The sequence below is a fragment of the Argentina silus genome (assembly GCF_951799395.1).
Source record: "Argentina silus genome assembly, chromosome: 11".
In the NCBI taxonomy this organism is placed as follows: domain Eukaryota; kingdom Metazoa; phylum Chordata; class Actinopteri; order Argentiniformes; family Argentinidae; genus Argentina; species Argentina silus.
This window is the reverse complement of record NC_139665.1, coordinates 3577321-3595766: the sequence shown is the minus strand read 5'-3', so window position 1 is coordinate 3595766 and position 18446 is coordinate 3577321. Positions and strand designations below refer to the sequence as shown.

The window sequence follows — 18446 nt, the reverse complement described above, 5'->3', positions numbered from 1 at the left end:
ATTTGCATGTCAAAGGATTAAAGTCCCAACTCTTGTGGATTACATACATTTAGGAGTGAAGGGGCATTTGATCATAACTTTGAAACAAGAGAGACAACAAACTGACAACACAAGAGGGAATAATGTCCTTCAGCTCTTTAAAAAAACAAAACAGTGATGAGAGTTGACAGATTACCAGGGGATAAGCCCCCCCCCCCCCCCAAATATAACACCTGTTTGCATAAGAAAACAAACTAATTTGGTTAAAAGCTTTAATAATAAACATTTACAAATGTGTGGAATAGAGACGTAGTACAGTATAATACTTTCAGTACACAAGGTGGACAAACAGCCCTCGCTCATCATGCATATGGGAATGCTTCTTTCTGTTCCATTTCTAAATCCTCAAGCAAGGAGGGAGAATATCCCACTGGGCTGAAACAGCACCGATTGGTTCTTTACCACAAATCACAGACATGTCATTACAATAAATGCATTCACTTTATGGGGCCTGATCATTCAAATACAGTACATGTCAGTTTAAGTCAACCTAACTGCATCATGCCATACTAACCGTGTCAACCATTCCAGATCAATGCGTCACCCAAATACAGAGATGTCTGAGTAAAACACGTAATGTAATTCAGTATAGTGTTACTTTGCTCCCATACCCATCACTACAAATAAAAATATCTAGAAGCTGTAACATGGGAATGTAGTCAGGCCTTGCCAATAATCTCCCATAGTACAGGTTTTTTTTTCCAGTTATTGATGTCCTAATATAATGGTCATGTACTTCAAATGTTCTCTCTCTCTCTCGAAACGAAACCCAAATAGGAGCATCATTCATCAGACAATTGTAAGGCTGCGTAAATAGAGTACCTTTGATCTGTACAAGAATATGTCCTCATTCAGCTTTGATTATACAAAAGTGATTAACAGTACAAAAGCTGTACCTCGACGTTCACTGTACATTGTGTGAGATTAAAGAGTGCCTGTTGTCACATGATATCTGCCCCTATCTGCTGTATCCATATGCATGTAAGTGGAGGTCATGCTTTGCCTCAACTGTTTCAAAACACCCCCACGCGCACACACACAAACACACACCAAAAGAGAGGGACACAGTCTGTGGCTAGACTAGTCTAACAATGTCACTGACCAGAAAGACTAAGATTTGAGGGCAGGAGTTTTCCACAGTGGTTTGTGGTACATCCAACCATCACCCTGGCAAAGAAAGGAGAAAACAGAAAGCATCAGGCATCAAGTAATCATGTGGCATGGCACTGTTCCACAATCTTGCAGAAGCGCAGGTATCAGGAGTACATTTACAAACTCCTTTTGCTTCATCAAAATAACATTTAAGGTTGGTGCAGACCAGTGGCTGGGCGATACATACCTCACTCTCAAAGTATCTGGTCCTCCATGGACTTTCTGTCTCGGTGCGATGCCTCTCCTCTGTCCTCTGTCTCTCCTCCAGAATCCTCTTGTGTTCGGTGGCCTTGTCAATGTCCTTCTGACGTAGAGAGTCCGTCACGTGCTGCCACAGGCGCCTGAAACCCACACAAACAATAGTCCCCTTGTCTGTTGCCATGGAGAACTAACGAGAGCCAGACAGACATCGATGTGATATCTGCTTGACCTGCGAAGTGCTCTGGGTACGAGAGAATCGCAACACTAAAAAAACACATTCAATATGATTATTATTATGATTATTATTATTATTATCATCTGCTTGTTTTAGGGTGAATGTCCGTCTGACTCTCACCTGGATTCGTTTGGTCCTTGCTTTTCATTGGGGCGGACACGTTTCTTGGTGACAGGAAGCTTGGTGACGTCGACCACACGCGTGTCTCCGTTGCTGTAGATGAACTCTAAGGTGCCGTTCCACTCCCCCTGCACGCGGCACACCACGGCGTTGGTAGCGTTGTGCTTCACTTCCGCAGTCACCCTGCGGCAACACAAGAACAGGCAATTATTTTTTGTTGAAGTCTCAAGACAAGACCAAACCGGTTCTGCACTATATGTACGCAAAGACATAAGACTTAAAACAAACAAAACTACAAAACTACTTAAAGCAGGAACAGCATTCCTCACAGTTCCAAACTGATGCATTTCACCAGGGGCTCACTCACTTGTGCAGCTTGCCTCCGTAGAAGGGCTTGGTCTGAAAGGTGATGACTGCAGAGTAGCCCGTCTTGGCGCAGTTGACGTTGACCTTCCCGCCCAGCTCTACCCAGGGCACGGTGAGGATGGAGCGGGCGTACGCGCAGGGCAGGGTGAAGGTGTACTCCTCATCGTGCTCCAGCAGATACAGACAACCTAGTAGACAGCAACCCATCAGAGTTTAGACACTCTGCGTAATACAAATAAGTACAATAATGCCCAGGCAGGACTGACCAGATCTAGGAAGCTTAAGATGCCTACCTTCCCCAATCATGGAGACCCCAATGGACATGCCCATGAACTTGCTCTTGGTCCACACGTGAGTGTTCACGCACATCCGTCTCTCCTGGCACTCGGCGTAGAAGCCCGACACCGGGGGGTGATGGGACACCTGCTCCGCCACGAAGCGCACCTGGTAGCAGTCTGAGGTCTGGGGACTTTCCTGGGGGGGCTCCTTGGCCGGCTCAGACCTGGGGACCTTCCAGGAGCAGTGGAAGGTCTCTCCGATGATGGGGTTGTAGGGCTTCTTGGCGATGGCCCCCTTGCGGCCCTCGTGGAAGGAGGTGAGGTAATACTCGACAAAGCGCACCATGCGGTCCTCTGGGCTGGTGCCGTCGGTGATGGCCACGAAGACGTCCGGGTGGGACATGAAGTCGGCGTACATCTCCAGCAGAGAGCGCTTCTCCAGGATGAAGGTGGGCAGGACCACCTGTGGAGACAAAGCTACCGTCCAACATCTCACTCACCACAGCGACCTACACTGGCTAAAGGGCTGGCGACTGGAGGTCTCTCTAGAACACATGACGAGCTACGTCATATAGATGTACCTTTTTAACAGGAAGAAAATTCTGAAAAGATACGTGAGCCACAACTCCAGTGGCGAGTGACTATAGTGTTCACTGAGTTCCGGTCTGTGATCAAGCCATTCAAACCTGGCCAAAGACCTTGACAGATGAAATAGATGCAAAGGAGGAAGAAAACTAGACATTAGCCAACATTAGCCTGAGTCGAAGTTTCAGGCCGTTTCCAAGAGGCCAGGGGCAGCGGTGTGGAACTGGACCTACCCGTGTGAGGTCCATGCCCAGCTTGAGCTGCGAGAGCAGGTGTAGGATGACACTGCGCTCCTCTTCCACCACCCCCAGCTCCTCCTCCTTGTCCGTGAAGGAATCCTCCACCTCATCTTCCCCATCGATGTCCTCCTGCTCCTAACAGTGACACATGACACATTTACTTGAGAAGGTCTCAAGCCTGACAATGGACAAGATGACGGGTGAAAACATGGATAAGCTGTTATTCATCATTGCGCCAATCACGGTCTCTCTCCTGAGAAATCATTATCAATGGCAACTGGCAACGGCAATACATACTCCTGTTAAAAATGTCTAACGATATCACTTTCAACAACTTTTAAACAAGTACCATTACTGATCACTGCTCAGGAAATTAACACAATAATGCAGAAGGACCTCCGAGTGAGACTCATCCTGAAATTGCCAGACACGGCGGCCGTAGTGACTTTACCCCAGAGAAGTTGCAGGGCTCTGTACTGGTGAGCTCCAGGTGACTGCCCTCCAGCTGGTCGTCTGCCCCGGTGAAGCTGGACAGGCTGCTGCCGTTCTTCAGGATGTCGGGCAGCTTGGGCTCCAGCCACTCGATGGTGGGCCCTGCAGCACACGAGACAGCAGGCTCAGAGGTACTCATACTACGAGGACCCCGAGACTCCCAAACAGACCTGTGCTGCAGCGAGCATTCAAAACACACGGCTGGACGGATATTCCCTAGACAGTTGTCAGAGACCACAGGACGGCAACCCGATCCCCGAATACAAGGAGAGTATCAGGATACGTTTAGCCCCGCTGACAGGAAACGTCCACACCGCCTGATTGGAGGAAAACTATTGGCGCTCCAAGGGGCATTTGTATGTATGTTTAGTGGGAGGCGAGGCCACTTAAAATTAGCCTTGCCCACAATACTTAACAGCTTTGCCTGATAGGTTGTCGCTGGGTTCTATCCTGTCCTTGGCCTAATGAAATATACATGCCCAGTAACGAGATCTTCCATGTTGACCTAGGACCTCACTTGGACAATTTCCGCTTTCACCGTCTTAAAAAAAATAAATAAGGGGTGAAGCTATCAGGAGACATACATCTGTTACACCTCTTGTTTCAAAAAAATAACACGCACCAGTATTGCGATACTCTGCGAGCCAAAATAAAGGCTGGACGGTAATTGGGCGAGCTGTTGAACATTTTACTTAGTTAACCCAATCAGAGATCTGGTTACTCTCTAGACGGCATGTAAGAATAGGGACTGTTCCTCATCAATTATGGAGGATAATTCCACCGCCGGCTTTTACGGCAGAGGCCGTACATTTGAACTGGGTGTACATATGCATCCCCATGATTTGTGGGTATACATTCGCCACCCTATGATAAATGTCTGCTACCAAAACCTCACTTAGAAAATAAACACCCTTAATCCACAGGGCTGAAATTTCCACGTGTAACATCATATCATGAAGAAATGGGTCAATGAGAAGACAACGACTTCCAATCACATTTTCCACATGCTTCCCTTAGGAAACTAATCCTGGGACGTATAACCACCGGTTATAAATGAGTACCACTGAAAACAATAAACTTTACACGCCTGCAAATACAATCGAGTCCTAATTTCAGTATGCAGAAAAGGTAAAAACTTCTAAACATTGCACATGATCAAATCGCCCCCTTCTTAGCTAATCTACACTGTGTCCAGGAGTATAGTCCATAAACAACCGGTCACTAGCACCACTAGCACCCACTAGCACCCACTGTCCATCCCAGTCAGACTGACCTCCTAGGGTGCTTCTTTGGCGGGCCACCTGCTGCAGCTGCAGGATGTTGAGGCAATCGTTGAGGCAGTTCATGGTGGCCATGGAGGTGGCCTTGAGCATGAGCAGGTCCTGGTCCAGGGGGGAGAGGCCTGGGGCCGGGGGCAGGCCCTCGATGGTCTGGATCAGGTCTCTGTGCTGCCCCTGGGCCTGGGACATCATCTGGACCGGATTGAGAAGAAGCAGAATGTCAAGATATCTCATAAAGAACGAGCACACTTTATCCGCCCCTTTCAACCATCAAAATATACATAGAGAAAACAAGGCGTCCAAACAACAGTGCAAAGAGAATGAGGAGACGTGTTCAAATGGTTTGAAACACTACCTCTAGTACTGGCTGCTCCTTGGTTGAATGGTTTCATGCATTGTTAGGAAGAACTGCAGAGGAATCTCTTCTATTTTGGTTGATATGGTAATTTGTGGCCAATGTCCCCCGTTCTTACCTCTCTGGCGTCAAGCAGATGGTCTGGCAGCAGGGACCTCTTACTGGAGTAAAGAGAGGAGCCTTTGTGGATCTGATTGAGGCTGAAGAAAGATGCAGCATTCTGGCTGGGTCTTCGATGGGACATGGGTGAGCTAGCACTGCCCTGGGAGGCCATGGAGTAGCTGCGAGACTTTGGTGGCGGGTTGCTCTGAGCGAACACACAACCCAGATACAAATGAAATGTATTCAGTGACATTGTCATACAGTGTGCCCTAGTTCACTCAGTTGACATGGCACCTATGATATCAGGTAGGGAAAATGTTATGTTTTCAATGGTTGGAATCATCTTGGATATCTAGGGTAATAGCATCATTTCTGCAAGTACTAGTGTATGCATGAGGTTTGTCCTGTCATCACTATTTCACAGCCCAATCGAGAGTGTTAGGTAAATCCGGTCGTAACGAAAGGGGGGTTACCACACACAAAAGGGTAAAGTCTAGGCTGCTCTTGGCCATAAGGCTATATTAATGCTACAAATGTGTTACCAAGGACTGTTACTGTACAACCACATCTCTGTCTGGGTCATGTTACAGGTGTGTTTGTGTGTGTGTGGCGCAGACCAGACCTTACCTTCCCCATGGCCTCAGTGTGGTGCTGTGTGCAGATCTGCAGCCTGCTCACCCAGTGCTGTCTCTCTTTGGCATCCGTGGCTGAGACGCAACAGAGAGATCGTTAAAGCTCAGCCAAGTGAATCTCTGTCTGGACTGCAGCACGTTATCCCTCCTCGCCAGAGGATAATGGCAAAACATCCAAATCAATACATCATTAATAGTTTGACTTGCTTTCTCGATTTCCTTGAAATACTCTTGTACATTAGACTGACATTGACTACAGGTATGTACTCGCCTGTCCATTAGGGGCAATCTGATTATATAGAGCCATTGATTCTTGAGAAATATATCTTATAAATGCCTCATGAGCTTAGTTCAGTTGTCTTATGCCATCAGAACACAAAATATATGTTTGCTTTACTCCATAAAGCGAGATGGCAATTTGTTCTGATCCGGGTATTTTCTGGAACTTGAGTCAAATTTGGGGAAAACATTGGGACACTTAACATAGTAACCAGATCAAAGCAGCCTAAAGTCACGCATTAGTGACACATATTTATAAAACACTTTCTGTATCTTAACATGATTTTCATTCCCATATGAATGTCATGGTTGATATATTAATGTGTTATCTTCCCCAATCAACTGCATCACACTCAATAGTTCCTTCAGCATTAACCAGCCGATGCTAGCTGGCTAGTAATGCTACTAGGCTATGGTAATAGCAGGTTAGGTGACGCCTGACGGTGTACTTTGAATTCCTTCAAATATGTTCTTAGCGACACCCAAAAAAACATAGCAGACTCGTGATGAAACAACATTAGTGTCAAGTTTAAGAGAACAGTGAGCATATGTTGGAGGTACTTTTGCTGGATGTCAATGGCGAGATCCTGCAGCTCTCCCCAAAGTGAGGGGCGTGGTCTTATGGATTCCCATTTTTTACGTAGAGCCTCCTCGTCCTAATGTCTGTTAACAATGTAATTGCAAACAAACACTGAATAGCTTCAAGACGTGTGAAAACTATTATTTTAATCTCAAGAAAGTTCAGTCCTTGCATACATAGTTCTGTGGTTACATTTCTCCAGTCCTATTTCTTAGCAGTTCACCAAAAGAATGGAAGGATGACCACATTGTTGTTTGAATCCCAGATTGGCCCTTTAAGTAACTGATGCATTTATAACAACATTGCTCAGAAATATACACTTAACATGGCTGGACAACAGTGGTGAGTAAGGGAAACATGAAGGTTGAGTAACAGAGCTTCAGTATGTGTGTTAAGACATGCCTACCCCTGAGCTTGTATTGTTCCCCACTGATGGCGTTGACAGTGAAGGTGTGGGAGTCCTCATCACTGGGGGATATGACCGCCCCTGCCAAAGGGAGCGTCCCACGAGGTTTCTGGGGCCTTGACTGCTCATTTACAAAGTACTCCAGTAAACCAGCTTCATTGTTAAGGACAAAGAACCTACATGGGGGCCGCCAGAATATTCAGTCATTTCAGTATGAGAACAATTAGAGATCCATGGTGATGTTGAACAAAACTAGTGCATTACTAGTTAGCATTACAGTTGCATTAATCTAGCTGGGCACAATGATACACATTCAAGAGACACAGACATACATAGTCAGGTTAACCCACTCACCTGTATTGCCATCCTGTGACCAGGTTGGTGTATTTCATCAAGTAGCCATCGATGTTTTCCATGTGATCGCTAAAATGTGTGTAAAGATGGAGAAACACGCAGTGGTGAGTTTGACAGCTAAGCAAAGTTGGCTCAGGTTACAGATATTAGCCAACTAATCGGGGTGGGCAAAGCTCACCCAAGCTACTTGACATTGTTGGGAGCTTATTGGCTGTTACACAAACTACCCTAACCGCTAGATTATGGGTGTTGCACTAGCTGCCAAACAAATCAATCTGGTGGCCAGCATAGGAAAAGCTGGCACGACTAGCTAGCCATACGACAGCAACCATCAGACACCATACCTGTACTGCCAGCTTTTCGAACTACCCCTGCCAGAAGTCGGAGTTCTGGACTGCGGATAGACTTCCAGTTTCCCTTCACTGTCGGAGATCCTTATTGCAGTAGTTTCCCCTTGCATAGACATATCTAACAGGCTAGTTAGGTAGCTAAGGTGTCAGCTAACGTTGAATAAAATATACACCCTGGAACGCCTGCTAACTGACAAGTACTTACTGGCAAGCTAGCGATGCTATTAACTGGCTAGCTGGACAGCTAACGTTAGCTAGCCACCACCACACACAGCAATCTATGACTTGCTCACTATTTGAAGGCCCCGTTTAATGAGGGATCTATCTTGTAGCGACATGACAAGGCTTAACGAAAGACAGATCGTTTTCTAACGGACATTAGCTAGCGATCTAAACGACCAGTAAATGAATCCATCGCACTGGTGACATAGCTTGCTAGCTGGTGTTTACATGATGCATTGCTAACAACCTCCACTCCTCATCATGACGCGACAAGATGCACGGAATCATGTGATTCAGGCACGGAACCGTCGTCTTCCGCGTTTTTAAAAGCTAACATAATGGGAATTGTACATCGCATTTCCATCCGTTATTATCCTACATTAGTAGACCGATGATAAACATACAGATGGTAAAACCTCCGAGTGAAAAAAACAAACATTGCATGTGTGTCCCCTTAATTTAGTATAGCAAATAGGTAGGCTATCAAGCAGAGGCAACATGCATTAGAAAGACGAAGAAATTCAACAATTAAAATAAAAACAAAAACAAGATAATTAAGCAGCTATGGAAACTTGCCATGGCAAGTTCGTGGTACACCCAAGCCTACCTGTATCATTCCCTTCTTGTATCAACAGGTAGTTCAGAAAAAGGGTGGAGCACGCCATGGAATATGCTCTCAATATAGGAGAAGGGCGTATGAGGAAGTTATAGGGACAAGGTTTAAACAGGACATTTCAGTGAATTATCGTGCCTGACACCTTCAAAATGCCTGGAAAGAAAGTGTGCATCGTGGGATCTGGAAACTGGTAATACTTACGAGGCTTTCATTACTTACAAATCCTACACAGCCTCGACATCGAGAGAAAAAATAATCAAATAAAGATGATGACAGAAAACAATCTAATAAAGATGACGGGAACCAATGTATGTTCTGCTTGTGTGTTATTGACACATGCCTTTTTATCCATTGCATTCCACGTTGTTGTGTCTTCTCAGGGGCTCTGCCATTGCCAAAATCATTGGGCACAATGCAAAAGGATCCAACAGGTTCGACCCAATTGTAAACATGTGGGTTTATGAAGAGATGATCAATGGCAAAAAGTTAACAGAAATCATTAACACAGAGCACGAGAATGTCAAATATCTACCCGGTCACAAGCTTCCCAAAAATGTGGTAGGTAATGCTCTGTGGTACATCATGGGTTAGACTCATCATTGAGTTTAGAAATGACTTTTGTGGATTGTGTAATTGGAAAATCTTTTGATGAAGTAAAATCAGATATATGCACTGATGAGATGAGTGGACTTTAACCTATACTGCTTCCAATTTATTGTGTCTGTGAATGCTAATCTTATGGATCTGTGCCAAATGTATACATAATTGAGAAATAGGTCAGTTTGTAGATTGACACAATACTTGAATAAGGCATGGTAACACAGTAGTAACACCAGGCATGGACTGTAAGAGACAACTAAAAAGTTTGGGTCTATCTAATATGTTGTGTTCTGTTTTTCACCCCATCAGGTTGCCATTCCCGAAATCACAGACGCAGTTAAAGGGGCAAATGTGCTGATCTTTGTCATTCCACATCAGTTTATTGGGAAGCTTTGTGATCAGATGAAACCTCACATCACAGAGGGAACCATTGGGATATCCCTCATCAAAGTAAGATCCTTTACCGCCTTGGCACCAGGGGAAAACCATTGTTCTACAGCTTTCATGTCTGACATGATTCTGGCCATATACCAGTCTGAAACACTGGCACTGATCCCTCCTTTGAGTAACTAAGACATTCCCAGCTATACTAACTTTTCATGGCTATGATGTCATTATGTAACCAGCAGCAGAGCTCAAATAGACTTTAATATACACTCACTGAACACTTTATTAGGAACACCTGTACACCTGCTCATGATGGAGGTGGTGTAATGGTGTGGGGAATGTTTTCTTGGCACACTTTGGGCCCGTTAATACCAATCAATCATCGCTTGAATGCCACAGCCTATTTGAATATTGTTGCTGACCATGTGCATCCCTTCATGGCCACAATTTACCCATCTTCTAATGGCTACTTCCAGCATGATAATGCACCATGTTACAAAGCAAAAGTCGTCTCAAACTGGTTCCATGAACGTGACAATGAGTTCAGTGTTCTTCAGTGGCCTTCCCAGTCACCGGATCTGAATCCAATAGAACACCTTTGGGATGTGGTAGAACGGGAGATTCACAGCTTGAAAGTGCACCAGAAAAATCTGCAGGAATTGTGTGATGCAATCATGTCATCATGGACCAGAATCTCAAAGGAATGTTTCCAACATCTTGTGGAATCAATGCCACGAAGACTTGAGGCTGTTTTGAGAGCAAAGGGAGGCCCTACCCAGTATTAGTGTATTAGTATAGTGTTCCTAACAAAGGGAGGCCCTACCCAGTATTAGTATAGTGTTCTAATAAAGTGTTCAGTGAGTGTAATTCAACCACCCAAATGGTGGTTACTGCATTTGACAATATGAGAGAAGGCTTAGGAGCTCATGGTCTTACCTGGTCCTCTTTCAGGGTATCGATGAAGGCCCGGAGGGTCTAAAACTCATCTCTGACATTATCAGAGAGAAACTGGAAATCGAGGTCAGCGTTTTGATGGGTGCCAACATCGCCAACGAGGTGGCAGATGAGAAGTTCTGTGAAACCACCATTGGTAAGATGTGTCATGGGTATTAAAAAACATTGCAAAATTCTGACTGCTGATTTACCACCAACTGTTGCTAAAGGTATTTGTTGAAATCACAACTGAAAACAGGGGCAAAGAATGAAGCAAATGGTCACATCTTCAAAGAGCTCCTGCAGACTCCTAACTTCCGGATCACAGTGGTGCAGGAGAGTGATACAGTGGAACTCTGTGGAGCCCTCAAGGTACAGACCTTGAGACTTCATGGTTCTTGTTCAAAGTATTTGATTTTGTCCTGAAACTATGACCTGAAAACTGCACATTTATGGTTTTCCCTGGCAGAACATAGTAGCAGTGGGCGCAGGGTTCTGTGACGGCCTGGGCTTTGGGGACAACACTAAGGCAGCTGTGATCAGACTGGGGCTGATGGAGATGGTGGCCTTCACCAAGCTCTTCTGTAAGGGAGAGGTGAGCTCCGCCACCTTCCTGGAGAGCTGTGGTGTGGCCGACCTCATCACCACCTGCTACGGAGGACGCAACCGCAAAGTGGCAGAGGCCTTCGCCAGATCCTCAAAGGTGAGCCGAACCGTTAGCGCTGAGAGGTATAATATCTGTAATAATATTTTTTTTAAATAATAAATTAGATAATAAAAATAAATAAAATAAATGTTAGTAACTGTGTGTGTGTGTGTGTGTGTGTGTGTGTGTGTGTGTGTGTGTGTGTGTGTGTGTGTGTGTGTCCTTGTCCTTCCAGTCTATTGAAGAGCTGGAGGCAGAGATGCTCAATGGCCAGAAGCTGCAGGGTCCACAAACCTCTGCTGAGGTGTTCAAGATTCTACTGAAGAGAGACATGGTGGACAAGTGGGTACACTCCTACATCCTCTTCCTGTCTGGGAATGATTTTCCACACTCTCACTCGTTTTCTTAACTCCTCAACCTACATGCTGCGGTTGGAATAAGTGTTTAATTTTTCTTGTAGGTTTCCGCTGTTTGCAGCGGTGTATAAGATCTGCTTCCAGGGCAAAGCCGTGCAGGAGTTCATCACCTGTCTGCAGAACCATCCTGAGCACATTTGATCTGGATCTGCTGTCACTTTACAGGAGCACTATTCTAACAGCAGGGGGCAGCAGTGCTCAATAAAAGCTCCTCCATGATATTATAGCAAGATATATAAAACTGTACCACTTAAAAATGTACCACTTAATACTCTTTTTCCATAGAAACGGGTTGTTTGTATTGTGTTTGAGTGTACAGAATCCATCACCTTGCACTCGTTGATATGTTTGTGTATGTTCAAAAATCGTAATTTCAAAACAATGTTTTATCACGGTTTTTGTTTTTACTGGATGTATTTTTTACAGTGGAATGAATATTGTCAAAATGATCAACAAAATAATTGATTGATTTTAAATGGGAGCAGTTTCCTTTTTCATGAGTCACACCACATTTTACCACATGGGGGTGCAGCAACAAGGTGACAGTGTCAGCGCAATGTCCTTCCCCTACACCCCCCCACCCCCCACCTGCCCTCAGACAATAACAATGAACAATACAGCACTCATATGGGTTCGGTTGCAAGAAGAAAGAGTAGTTTATATTATAATTGAATTGTCTAGCACAGCACAGTAGTCCTTCCACATGTTGTCATGAAAGAATATCATTGATACATCCATAAGCTTTACGCAGTATCCGATATCTGTCTTTCCCAGGAACGGTTATGTAGAACCCATGCCATCTAGTCTTCAGTGGTACAATATCAGACACACAAGATTAACCACTCCCCTTGTCTCTGCACCTCACCTGGCCGGATCACTGAGTAGAACAGGGGCTTAGGAGGATAGCAGCCTGGGGAAGTCTTTGATGGTTCCATCAGAGAGGACCTTGATGTTGCCATCCCTCCATGTCTGTGCCCAGCCTCAGCTCCCTCTGCTGCAGGTAACCTGACGAGGAGGCCCCACCTGGCTGACAGCCCTCCGCACACAAGGTCGCCCTGATCCTAGGAGATCAAAAGCCGTGGGAAGGCAGGGGCCATGGTGATGGCAGAGGTACAGGCACATGGAGCCACAAGTTCCCATGGGAGATTGGGGGCTCAGGGGGCCCAGGAGAGGAGGTCCTCCAGGGGCTCCAGCAGGCTAGGTCCCCTCACCTCCACATGAACTGTCATCAGGGGTTTGATGTGAGACCCTTGTAGAGGTTTGAGCTCCAGATCCCCTGTCACAAAGACAAGGCCCACCTTCAGCCTGGCCTTGAAAGAGAAGCTTAATCACCACGGTAACTCAGCTGAGGCCAGCCAGCCCCCCACACACACTGTCCTGATGTGAGAGATTTCTGGACTTAGGAGAAAGTTAGAAAAACAGTGCACAGTCTGAGGGGCTCGTTGAGATATCTCTGACTCATGTACCTAATCAGTTATATCAGTAGAAGTGGAGAGCACCATAAATAAATAAAATACATGTTTGCTTATGACAGACACATCAGACACTGCAGAAGTGAAGAGTTTAGCACCTACTGTATCTAGTGATTTACGTTGTGTGATGAGATGGGGTTCATTATTCACAGTTGATTTTATCACACCTGTGTCTCAAGTGGATGGTACTGACAGTGTTCCCCCTAACCTCCCCCCCGAGCCTCAGGCTTACAATATATATGGGCCACCCCAAGCCTGACCACCTGGCTCACGCTCGTAGATTTACAACAGTCATATAACACTGTTCCTATGTGAAATCCCACGGCGACTCACAGAGCCTAACGGTTAAATCCTGCTCAGTAAGTCATGTTGGGCTATGCGACTGGAGAGTGAGCACAGCACTCTCAGCTCCATGGTTGGTTTTCTGAATGTGATAAGCCGTGCTGGGTGTCTGTGTAAAGCCAGGCTAACATGGGGGGGGGGGGGGGGGGGGAGAGTAAGAGGGGTGGAGAGGGTGGGGTGGCGGGGGGGTGGGGGGCACAACCCATCCTACATCCTCTGTACACACAGCTAATTACAGGGCCTGATCTCCTCAGCTGTCACTGCCTCGTAGCTCTTTACATGTCAATGACAGCCAAATGGCTCCTCGTCTCCTCATCTCCCTCCCTCACGTCCAACACCCTCATTGAGAAAAAAGAAAAACACCATGAAAAAAGAATACAGACAAAAATGCCCCTCCCCTCCCCTCCCCTCCCCGGCCCAGCTGCCAGCCTCGGCACATCACGGCACGCCATGGCACAATGGCGCAGGGCATTGAGTCTTGTCCTGTAAACCCCCCCCACCGACCCCACCTTCTCTCACCCTCCACCCTGCCCGCCCTGTCTTCATCTCCTCCTCAGCCTAATCCAGGCACGTTCTCTGGGACACAGAGGCCGGCTCTCTGGGAGCTCTTCACTGCTTTAGCTCGGCCTCTTTTGTGTCTCATGTGCTCCAAGGAGATGAAAAAGGAACAAGGAGTGTGTGTTGTTTGCTGGGGGGCTCCTCGGCGTTTCACCATTTGCTGTTTGAGAGCGGGGGGCAGGCTTGGCAGCGTGCCCGGCCGTGGTGCTGCATACAAACACAGGGTGACACACAGGACCATTTGTTCGTAGGTCCCCCTCTCTCTCACTTAAGGAAGATCAGGTCAGACAACCATAAGACACTGGCCCCTGGACAGTCATCGCATATAGAGGGTAGGCAGGGATGGATGGTTTGGGACAACAGGAGGAAGGGATGATGCCTCTGTAAAAAGGCAATATTTCTAAGACAATTAACTGTACAGTTTACCTGTCAACTTTCATGTGAACTTGAATATGGACATTTTGATGACAGTAGCACAAAAAGTTGCAATAATCATTCAAAATGGCAGCTTGATGTCTTTTCAATAGCGATGGCTTTTCAGTAGGATCTACTGCCTTTTTCCTTCCACAATGTCTTCAGGTCGTCATCTCTGTTCATCTCCAGAGGAACAAGAGTTGCTGGTCAGCTTTAATTTCAAGATATTAAGGCTGATTTGTCGAATCTGGAATCTATATATGGTGTTTTTTGTTGTGTCTTTTCACTGGATTCACATGTTCCACTCATACGTAATCGCCATATACAGAGCCTCCTGCAGCTGCTGATGTGAAATGGGACATTGCTTTATTCCCTCTGGGACTGCAAATAACATGGATTGGACATTCCAACATGCATGAAGCCACTTCCTGTGCCTCTGAGTAAATATACTGTATATTCACCGGAGAGACATGCTCTCTGACAAACGACTATAGTAAATATCTCCAATTTGATGTATGTTTGATGTTTTTTGAGTTTCAGTGAGATAGTATTGGGGGGGGGGTTAGGGTTAGGGTTAGGGTTAGGGTTGGGGGGGGGGGGTAGATGTTTTTCTTTGTAAACATTGTCCCACTATCTGGCACCCTCACTTTGATAACATATATCAAGATGCTCATAATGCAATTACAAAATAAGCTCATGCAGCTTAATTCCCTTACTTTCTTTTATGATCTTTTAACTCTGTTTTCCAAATAAACCTGTATAATTTCAAGTGACCTATCAATTACTTTGTTTATCTTTAATCTTTGGATTGTTACAGTCATGTAATCAGGAGTCCAGACTCCTGGTGTTTCAACCTCGGTTGTGTGGGGATAAGGTATGTTATCCCCAAGGTTTCCCATTTTAAGTTTGCCCATTAGAAGCCTCTGTCAATATAATATTCACAGAAGTGTTATCTGTTAAAAAGAGTACTATAAGTAACTACTATAGTACTATAAGAGTACTATAATAGTTACCATAAGAGTACTATAAGAGTACTATAAGAGTACTATAAGAGTACTATAAGAGTACTATAAGTAACTACTATAGTACTATAAGAGTACTATAAGAGTACTATAAGAGTACTATAAGAGTACTATAAGTAACTACTATAGTACTATAAGAGTACTATAAGAGTACTATAAGTAACTACTATAGTACTATAAGAGTACTATAAGAGTACTATAAGAGTACTATAAGTAACTACTATAGTACTATAAGAGTACTATAAGAGTACTATAAGAGTACTATAAGAGTACTATAAGTAACTACTATAGTACTATAAGAGTACTATAAGAGTACTATAAGTAACTACTATAGTACTATAAGAGTACTATAAGAGTACTATAAGTAACTACTATAGTACTATAAGAGTACTATAAGAGTACTATAAGTAACTACTATAGTACTATAAGAGTACTATAAGTAACTACTATAGTACTATAAGAGTACTATAAGAGTACTATAAGTAACTACTATAGTACTATAAGAGTACTATAAGTAACTACTATAGTACTATAAGAGTACTATAAGAGTACTATAAGTAACTACTATAGTACTATAAGAGTACTGTAAGAGTACTATAAGAGTACTATAAGAGTACTGTAAGAGTACTATAAGTAACAGAGCAAGCTGAAGGTTCACTGCTTGATGACCGTCCCGATTCCACTCACAGACGAGGCTGTTGTAGAAATCCAAAGGAAGGCATTATGATTGACTGATAAAGATGGAAAACACATCTCAACAGGAGGAATGATGGAACAGACAGTGGTTGTCATGGTTGTGCTGTGGGGGTTTATGTGAGGTTTACTGCATCCCTGTGTCCGTATGAACTCCATCCACGTATACCTTCAAGTTATACGCTTTTAAGGCCAGCTCTTCTTATTTTCTATTGTGTTCTTCTTTTAAATGTGGAACACTTTGGCAAGTACGATGATATGTTTGGTTGTCTCGTTAGATCGGCGGAGTGTGTATGATGTAGTAGGGCTACTGTAGGTATCATCCAACATTTCTGGTGGCGTCGCGCCAGCCTCTCACTATACATCACCGCTCTCACACAGGAGATGGCGAGGAATGTCTGCCGACGGTGGGTCCCGCTGAAGACAGTCAGAAGTCTGAGTGTGTTTCATCATAACAATGATGAACTTGAATGCTCTTAGACGTCAAGAATGTCTCTTTTTTCAACCACTGGTTGTTAGTTCACGGCTGCGATGTTTATAATTCTGGCGGACTGAAAACCGGTCTTTACGTCTCTGCCTAACATAAACCGCCTGTCCTGTTCCAAAAACCCTTTCTGTCCATTCAAAACTGTAATACATACAAAGCAATTACGGCATAATGACTGCTTAATACATTTATGAGGTTCAAAAACAATGGGCGAAACGTACACATTCAGCCACTATTAACAATAAATCCATAAACTGCAATGCCACACTTAATGCTTGGCTCCCTCACAGACCCTGCATTCCATGTTTAATAGGTTTAGAATGTTCTGAATTTAAACTGCTGACATTACTCTCTCTACAATAGTCCCGTAGCATGTATAGCATACAGACTTTAGCCTAATGTTGCCAATATGACTCACAGCAGGAGAAGAGGCCAGGTCCTGTATGAGAGACCCTATGAGAGGAATGTGTTTGAAGCTTTCCCCCAACACAACAAACATAACAAATACAGTTAAAGTGCATCAATCGGTTATGGCAAGTCTTGTAACGTATTAGGTATGGTAACATTTTAAAGAGAATGTGTCTCAGATTTTATTAATTGAGAGTCAAAGTACTACATGAGGGCTTGCTTCCTCTTCACTTGAGGTTGGATATATGGCTCCTCTCTCCTCCTCTGCAATCATTTCCTTAGTACCCCTCGAGGGGTCTGACCCCTGACATGAAACAGTTGGACTTCTTCTCCAGAATGTTTGGGCTGAGGGGCAAGCCGTATATCTGGAGGATTATTGCCTTGTCAGTAAACTATCAGCACACTATGTGTTAGATGTCACCATGAGAGAGATAGTGTCTTCTAGGTTGACGACCGGCTCATATGGTGGGACTCGGAGACAAACAGAAATGTCAACGCTACTGCTAAATTGACAAAGACACTTTGTTCACTGAACCCAGCAATTGTTGAAAAATTATATCCTTTGTTGAAAACGTATCACATGCATCCAATGAATTATAGTCGATTGAATAATAGATTGAATTTGTGTTATCAAATGTTAACTGGAAGATAAAAGTGCTCTGTCTCCTCGGATTAACTTGAAGTGCCTCTTCACAGACGCTTTCTGTAATTGCATTTGAGCCCAATTGACTAACGCTCAGTTTCATAGAATTGACTGCTTTTCTCTGATTCTTGCATTATGAAATACAGAATGTGGCATTATGTTTTCCAAATCAACATTTCACAGAGCATGCTCTCTGCCTGTTCAGACTAGGGCCACAGGGCAGTTGCATTGAGATAAAGTATCCATTCCAAAATCAGAGTCAACTCAAATTCATGTTGTTTTAGCAATGCATAATAAACCCTCCATAGTAAACCCAGGCCTTGCTTTGACATCCAATGTCATCGGCCTCCTCACGATAATTTGGCTCTCTCTCTTGCTCAACAACGCTGCAATGCAATGAGCTTAGAGGGGAGGAATGTGAAACAACAGAGTGGAATTTCTTGAGAAAGCGATTGCATTTGTGGCCACAAGGAATGCAACAGAGAGGCTGGATGAATCAGAGCATTTGTGCTCACTGACTTATATTCCAAACAATGAGTGAC

General features: G+C 44.5%; 2 protein-coding genes across 2 annotated transcripts; one reads left to right on the top strand and one right to left on the bottom strand.

Annotated features, from left to right (window-relative positions):
- Positions 1-237: 237 nt before the first annotated feature.
- On the bottom strand, positions 238-8838 carry LOC310812431 (oxysterol-binding protein-related protein 11-like). Its single transcript, XM_083680983.1, has 13 exons — positions 8040-8838; positions 7696-7764; positions 7342-7517; positions 6072-6151; positions 5461-5649; positions 4981-5179; positions 3667-3809; positions 3210-3350; positions 2407-2854; positions 2115-2301; positions 1748-1930; positions 1379-1532; positions 238-1206 (listed from the first exon to the last, which is right to left on the bottom strand). Exons 1-13 carry the CDS (start codon positions 8159-8161, stop codon positions 1150-1152), a joined length of 2148 nt encoding a protein of 715 aa, XP_083537109.1. The 5' UTR covers positions 8162-8838; the 3' UTR covers positions 238-1149.
- Positions 8839-8919: 81 nt separating this feature from the next.
- gpd1c (glycerol-3-phosphate dehydrogenase 1c) lies at positions 8920-12335 on the top strand. Its single transcript, XM_083680984.1, has 8 exons — positions 8920-9073; positions 9264-9441; positions 9793-9933; positions 10822-10960; positions 11063-11175; positions 11273-11506; positions 11685-11791; positions 11910-12335. Exons 1-8 carry the CDS (start codon positions 9033-9035, stop codon positions 12004-12006), a joined length of 1050 nt encoding a protein of 349 aa, XP_083537110.1. The 5' UTR covers positions 8920-9032; the 3' UTR covers positions 12007-12335.
- Positions 12336-18446: the final 6111 nt, after the last annotated feature.